Below are 7,889 nucleotides of genomic sequence, written 5' to 3' on the forward strand. Positions count from 1 at the left end.
ACTTCTGACATTTTAATTTAACATGTTTCTTTACCTGCCAAGAAAAATGAACCACTAAATTTAATGTACAAATGTACATGACAGTTATTGACATTCTCTTTATGAGACAGCCTTTACCTTGCAGTTACAGTCACTAAAATAATATATGAACACTACAGATATTTTCTGATAAGTTATTCTCTTTTATAAAGGGAGTATTAATACATGTATATATATTTTTTCTATCTTTCAGGTCCAAAAAGTAATATGTCAATAGATGATAAGATATCTGCAAATAATTATTGTGATTTTTGTTTGGGGGATTCCACTGAAAATAAGAAAACTGAGATGCCAGAAGATCTGGTTTCCTGTAGTGATTGTGGACGCTCTGGTAAGATGTATACATTACTAATCCTATGTCAGGCATTGTACAGCAGGAGACTACAATAGAGGTACATTGTAGTGTGGTTAATATGGAAAATTGATGTAATTACTATAATTTTTTTTTAACCATTACTGTAAGTTATTTTATATTTTAATACTTTATGATGTATTTGAATTGAGATTATTTTTGGAATAAGGGATTTGGGGAGGTGAAAAAATGGGGAGGGTGGTGGGTAAAATGTTTCTCATTTCAGATTTCAGAAATTAAAAAGAAATTCTTTTTTTGAGGGGATTTATATTCAACAGCATAGTGAATTGCTCAAAAGCAAAAAAAAAATTTTTTAAGTTCATTAGACCACATTCATTCTGTGTCAGAAACCTTTGCTGTGTCAACTATTTAATCACAATCCAAATTCAGAGCTGTATCAAGCTTGAATGTTGTATTCATACTTGCCCCAACTGTTCAGGGTTCGACCTCTGTCTTATAAAGCTGCATCCTGCGGAGCATCTGGTTAATGTTCCGACCATGAAGAAGATATGATCAATGATGTTTAGAGCCATCACTTGGTTCCCGAAATCATAAAACTAGGGAAATTCTTCAATCCTTTTAAATTTTATTGACAAAAAATATAATATCATATTTTAGATATTTAAGTTCAAAATTAAATATGTTAAATTGTACTTACCAGTATATATTTACATGTAATGGCAAGTTTACACATAGTTTTTTGCAAAAATTGAATATGAGATATGGGTTTCCCTAAGGTGATATTTTCCCCTCATTAACATCTTTATATAAGGCATGGTGTATCAAAATAATGGCCTTGGTATTGTGTCACATATATTACATGTAATGATATTACTTCATTGTGGAAAATACTGTGTCATGTTCTTATTATTCTTATACATTTTTTTTGTTTATTTTTTTAGGACATCCAACTTGTCTTCAATTTACACAGAATATGATTGTATCAGTGAAGAAGTATCCATGGCAATGCATTGAATGCAAGTCCTGTGGTCTATGCGGAACATCTGACAATGATGTAAGTCTGAAAATATTTTGTATGGACAAATTTTTATATCATATGAATTATACTTTTTATATTCCATTTGAGAAAACCTATTTTTATTGCCATCGAGTTATTTATAATGTTATTTTGCCCCCACCAGCCTACATGGTGGCCATGGTTTGAAATAGAAGATAGACATTTGATGGCTGAGATTGTAATGATATACCAATTTTCCATGGCTTTCAAATCCTCTTCAAGAGAGAAACTATAAACAGCTATGATAATCAGCAAAACAAGATCTGCTAATATGCCTGAAACCATCAACTGACTCCTTATAGTTGTTGCACACTTAAACTTATCTGAACCTCTCTATTTTTTTATTTATGATTTCGAAAAATATATCAGATAGACAGAACTTTGTCAGTCCAGCAATAATGATCAAAACAAAAAAACTAGGCTAGTGGTATACATTGTACATATAGGCTCTTTGACATTGTGGCTTCTAGTTTCACATACATTCTGAAATCTCTTCCACATTTGTTATGTGGGAAGTGTTGGATTTTGTCTAGCCTGCAAGGAATGGCACAGTTTGTAAGACATAGAGATGCTTATGTTGTTGCAATGGAGAGTAAAGTGGTGACTATTTGTATTAAAAATATAAAGCTTAAAATAGTTGTGAAGGTATAAGACTGTAGGAACCGCTGAACCCTGGGGTTTAAACAAAATAAATTGAGATGGCAAAGACAAAGACCACACCAAGACAGGCAGAATGTTTTGGAATTTCCAGTGGGAAAAATTTAAAGACAAAATAAAACGCCTCAAATGTGAGAAAAAATTTGCAAGTGTCAGCACATTACTCAGGCACCACCGAAGTTATCACAAACCCACCGTTACAATTTACGAGTGTCTACACTGCCCAGCAAATTTTACAAGAAAACATGCAGCGAAAAAACATATTACAATGAAGCAGCTACACCAATTGTCAAGTGGACACCACAGGTTGAAGCTCGCACAAAAATGGAATTAACACCTAAATTCAAGATAGTAGCAGGACCGTCGAAATATATATACCCAACTCCAGCCAAACCACATTGTGAAAATAAACAAGAAGAAATTACAGTTGACATCCTCAGTGAAGACCTACATATAAGTGAATCGGAAGATTCGTATGACGAAGAGATTTATATTAAAACTACAGGACCACCCAGATTTCACACCAACAGTTACAGTTACTTAGTCGAGGAAAAGGAAACACCAGTAATTATGGACAGCTACACAACGTACAAAGGACGTACTCAACAGATAAATCCGTGTGAGGAGGAATTAAACAAACAATTAACAGTCAAGGAAATTCACAACATTTACAGTATTTAAAAACAATTGACAATAACATTTAACTTTTTATTTCAATTTATTTCATTAATTTACTACCTTTATGTACATACATTTGTAATTTTTTCATTTCATTCATACATTGGTAACCAGGAACAACAAAGACAATGGAGTAAATGCATTATGACATAATAATTTTGATACCATTTTTTTGTACTTCAGTCATTGTAAATTATATAAAATTTGTCCTGAAGATGCCGATCTAATCGGTGAAACTAGTACCGGTAGGCATAATAAACTTGCAGTTCACTATTAAAGCGTTGTTGTCAATCCAGCAGTATTTTGTAATACTTGTAAAACCTCTATCTTAAAAATTCTGCTTAAAAAAAGGGTTGCAGCTGAAAGCAAAAATACTTGATAAAGATAACTCTCTTGTATAAAATAAAAATTATATACAACAGATAATGTTTATTTTTATGTTCCCGTCATAGGTAATAAGGGCATTAAAAGTGTTACCAATGACTGTTGGGTAATATTTATTTTACACAAACAAGACTTATATTATTTGTTTTGATAGATATAATTTTATTGAAAATTTTTTGGTCGTATATTGGTATCCAGTTGGCGTTGTTGTGGTCCGTATTTGTTGTTGTCTTCCGAAGACATTTGGTTTTCGCACTCTTACTTTAGTAAAAGTAGGAAGGTTGGGATTGATTTTAGGTGTTTTGGTCCCAACAGTTTAAGAATTAGGGGCCAAAAAGGGCCCAAATAAGCATTTTTCTTGGTTTTCGCACAATTACTTTAGTATAAGTAAACAGAAATCTATGAAATTTTAACATAAGGTCTATGACCACAAAAGGAAGGTTGGGATTGATTTTGGGAGTTTTAGTCCCAACAGTTTAGGAATTAGGGGCAAAAAACAGGTCCCAAATAAGCATTTTTCTTGGTTTTTGCACAATAACTTTAGTATTAGTTTATAGAAATCTATGAAATTTTAACACAAGGTTTATGACCACAAAAGGAAGGTTTGAATTGATTTTGGGAGTTTTTGTCCCAACAAATTAGGGGCCAAAAGGGTCAAAAATTAAACTTTGTTTGATTTCATCAAAAAATGAATTATTGTGGTTCTTTGATATGCCAAATCTAACCGTGTATTCAGATTCTTAATTTTTGGTACTGTTTTCAAATTGGTCTACATTAAGGTCCAAAGGGTCCAAAATTAAACTAAATTTGATTTTAACAAAAATTGAATTCTTGGGGTTCTTTGATATGCTGAATCTAAACATGTACTTAGATTTTTGATTATGGGCCCAGTTTTCAAGTTGGTCCAAATCGGGGTCCAAAATTATTATATTAAGTATTGTGCAATAGCAAGAAATTTTCAATTGCACAGTATTGCGCAATAGCAAGAAATCTTCAATTGCACAGTATTATGCAATAGCAAGAAATTTTCAATTGCACAGTATTGCGCAATAGCAAGAAATCTTCAATTGCACAGTATTGTGCAATAGCAAGAAATCTTCAGTTGCGCAATAGCAAGAAATTTTCAATTGCACAGTTTTTATGAAATATTCTTTGAAAATTGGAGTTATCTTTCTTTGTTCAGAATAGTAATTAAATCAACTTAAATCATTGTTTTATACAACATACAATGTATATTCACTTCTACTACCAACTAATGAATTAAAACAATCTTTACCATGTTGTGATTACAAGCACTTTTTTTACATTAATATTTTATGATGTATTTAAATGAGTCTCAAACTCCATTAGAAATTTGAATTGAGATCGGTTTTGGGAATAAGGGAAAGGGGGATATGAGAAAACAATTTGGGGGGGGGGGGGGGGGGGGGGGGGGGGGGGGGTTAATTTTTCTCATTTCAGAAGGCAAAAAAAAATTTGAAGTTCATTAGACCACATTAATTCTGTGTCAGAAACCTATGCTGTGTCGATTATTTAATCACAATCCAAATTTAGAGTTGAATCCAGCTTGAATGTTGTGTCCATACTTGCCCCAACTGTTCAGGGTTCAACCTCTGCTGTCGTATAAAGCTGAGCCCTGCAGAGCATCTGGTTAATAATTGATAAACGTTTGTTAAACAATAATTGTGAAATCAGATTCCAACATTTCCTAAATAAAATAATGGCACACATGGCTAATCTTTTCACTTTTTCCAATAGCATGTCTCCCACATTTTAAACCTAAAAAATTGCCAAATGTGACTTATTACCTGTTTATTAATTGCTCTTCCACTCCAACAGTATCAATAATATTTTATTCCTATATAAACATTTATCTTTTGTAGGACCAGTTACTGTTTTGTGATGATTGTGATCGTGGATATCACATGTATTGTTTAAATCCACCTCTCACCACGCCACCAGAAGGTATGTATTCAACAAATTCTGTAAATTCAGATATTTTCACATGTATTCATGAACTTATTATTGTGATTTTTGAAGAATGGAAAAAAATCTGAGAATATATATTGCAATTTTCTGAAAATCTGCATTCAGATATATGAATCAGATATCACAATGTGAATTCTTATTATTTTTATAATTACCAAGTCACATTATTAGCATTAATAAAAAGCTCACAATAATTTCCGAATGTACATTAACAAATTTAAATTGAAAAGAAAGGATATAGGTAGATGTAAATATAAACAGACATCCCTGATATTTTAGAAAATAACACTTTTTTATCAATATATTGAGTGATGGTTTTTATATGCCAGTTTACAGGACATATTATGGTATACTGTTGTCTGTCCATTGCCAACATGTCGGACATAATTCAAAAACGCATTAATTAATTTCCAAATGACTGGTGAATTGTTTATATTGACGTGAGCTCCCTTTATTTTTTAGCTCACCTGGCCCAAAGGGCCAAGTGAGCTTTTCCCATCACTTTGCGTCCATCGGCGTCCGTCGTGGTTAACTTTTACAAAAATCTTCTCCTCTGAAACTACTGGGCCAAATTAAACCAAACTTGTCCACAATCATCATTGAGGTATCTAGTTTAAAAAATGTGTCTGGTGACCCGGCCAAATTTTACTGTTTTTGGTTATTATCTTGAATATTATTATAGATACGTAGAGATAAACTGTAAAGAGCAATAATGTTCAGCAAAGTAATATTTACAAATAAGTCAACATGACTGAAATGGTCAATTGACCCCTTTAGGAGTTATTGCCATTTATAGTCAATTTTTAACCATTTTTGTCGAGCCTTCAACTTTAGTCGAAAAAGCGAGACTAAGTGATCCTACATTCCGTCTTCGTCGGCGGCGGCGTCCACAAATATTCACTCTGTGGTTAAAGTTTTTGAAATTTTAATAACTTTCTTAAACTATACTGGATTTTTACCAAGCTTGGAAAGAAGCTTGTTTATGATCATAAGATAGTATCCAGAAGTAAATTTTGTAAAAATAAAATTCCATTTTTTCCGTATTTTACTTATAAATGGACTTAGTTTTTCTGCGGGGAAACATTACATTCACTCTGTTGTTAAAGTTTTTTAAATTTTAATAACTTTCTTAAACTATCCTGGGTTTGTACCAAACTTAGACAGAAGCTTGTTTACGATCATAAGATAGTATCCAGAAGTAAATTTTGTAAAAAAATAAATCCATTTTTTCTGTATTTTACTTATAAATGGACTTAGATTTTCTTCCAGTTAACATTACATACAGTCTGCAGTTAAAGTTTTTAAAACATTTATTAGATTCAAAAACTGTCCTGGATTTTTACCAAACTTGGACAGAAGCTTCTTACAATCAAAAGATAGTATCAAGAGGAATATTTTTATTGATTTTTTTCCTCACTTTTGTTGAGCCTGCGATTTACAGCAAAAGTAGGAGAGACACCGGGTTCCGTGGAACCCTTACAAATTTTTCGTAAATCTTAGTAATCTTTTACAAAAATCTTCTCCTCTGAAACTACTGGGCCAAATTAAACCAAACTTGGCCACAATCATCATTGGGGTATCTAGTTTAAAAAATATGTGGTGTGACCCTGCCAACCAACCACGGCTATAAACAGAACATATGGGTAAAATGTAGATTTATAGGTCAGTTGACCCCTTTAGGAGTTATTGCCCTTTATAGTCAATTTTTAACCATTTTTCATAAATCTAAGTTATCTTTTACAAAAATCTTCTTGAAACTACTGTGCCAAATTAATCCAAACTTGGCCACAATCATCTTTAGGGTATCTAGTTTAAAAAATGTGTCTGATGACCCAGCCATCAAATCAAGATGGCCGCCACGGCTAAAAATAGAACATAGGGGTAAAATGCAGTTTTTGGCTTAAAACTCAAAAACCAAAGAATTTAGAGCAAATCTGACAGGAGTAAAATTGTTTATCAGGTCAAGATCTATCTGCCCTGAAATTTTCAGATGAATTGGACAACCCGTTGTTGGGTTGCTGCCCCTGAATCAGTAATTTTAAGGAAATTTTACTGTTTTGGGTTATTATCTTGAATATTATTATAGGTAGAGATAAACTGTAAACAGTAATAATGTTCAGCAAAGTAAGATCTACAAATAAGTCAACATGACCGAAATGGTCAATTGACCCCCTAAGGAGTTATTGTCCTTTATAGTCAATTTTTAACAATTTTCATAAAATTTGTAAATTTTTATTAACATTTTCCACTGAAACTACTGGGCCAAGTTCATTATAGATAGAGATAATTGTAAGCAGCAAGACTGTTTAGTAAAGTAAGATGTACAAACATATCACCATTACCAAAACACAATTTTGTCACGAATCCATCTGCTTCCTTTGTTTAATATTCACATAGACCAAGGTGAGCGACACAGGCTCTTTAGAGCCTCTAGTTATAAATTTTAGATTTTATGTTTCCAAGTTGCAGGGTTTTATTTATCAAAAAAGGGGGATTTTCCAGTTTACTGACAAAACTCGAAAATGCTTTCAGCAGTTCTCATGCAACTTTGGGCATTTGTTTATATCTATTAATGTAAGCTCCCTTTAGTATTTTAAAAATTTAGGATTTTAAACTCTCTTTTGATGTTCATAAATTTCTAATGTGACATTGAGAAGAAATTGAACTTTATTCTTTGAAAATGTGACGGGCGTATCATGAGATCATGGTGCAGCTGATTATTTTATCTTGCAATAATCAATTCAACAGACACCTTATAAATAGAGTAATCTT

The 7,889-nt window shown here is 32.3% G+C and overlaps 1 protein-coding gene across 1 annotated transcript; it reads left to right on the forward strand.

The window, feature by feature from the left end:
• Nucleotides 1-212: 212 nt before the first annotated feature.
• On the forward strand, nt 213-5,093 carry LOC139505450 (zinc finger protein DPF3-like; the record flags this gene model as incomplete). The annotated part of the gene is given in 3 exon segments (XM_071295028.1): nt 213-370; nt 1,294-1,406; nt 5,012-5,093. Coding segments are annotated over 3 exon segments (319 nt in total), but the record flags the coding sequence as incomplete, so codon positions are not given.
• Nucleotides 5,094-7,889: the final 2,796 nt, after the last annotated feature.

This window comes from Mytilus edulis, unplaced genomic scaffold (assembly GCF_963676685.1).
Source record: "Mytilus edulis unplaced genomic scaffold, xbMytEdul2.2 SCAFFOLD_2557, whole genome shotgun sequence".
Lineage (NCBI taxonomy): Eukaryota > Metazoa > Mollusca > Bivalvia > Mytilida > Mytilidae > Mytilus > Mytilus edulis.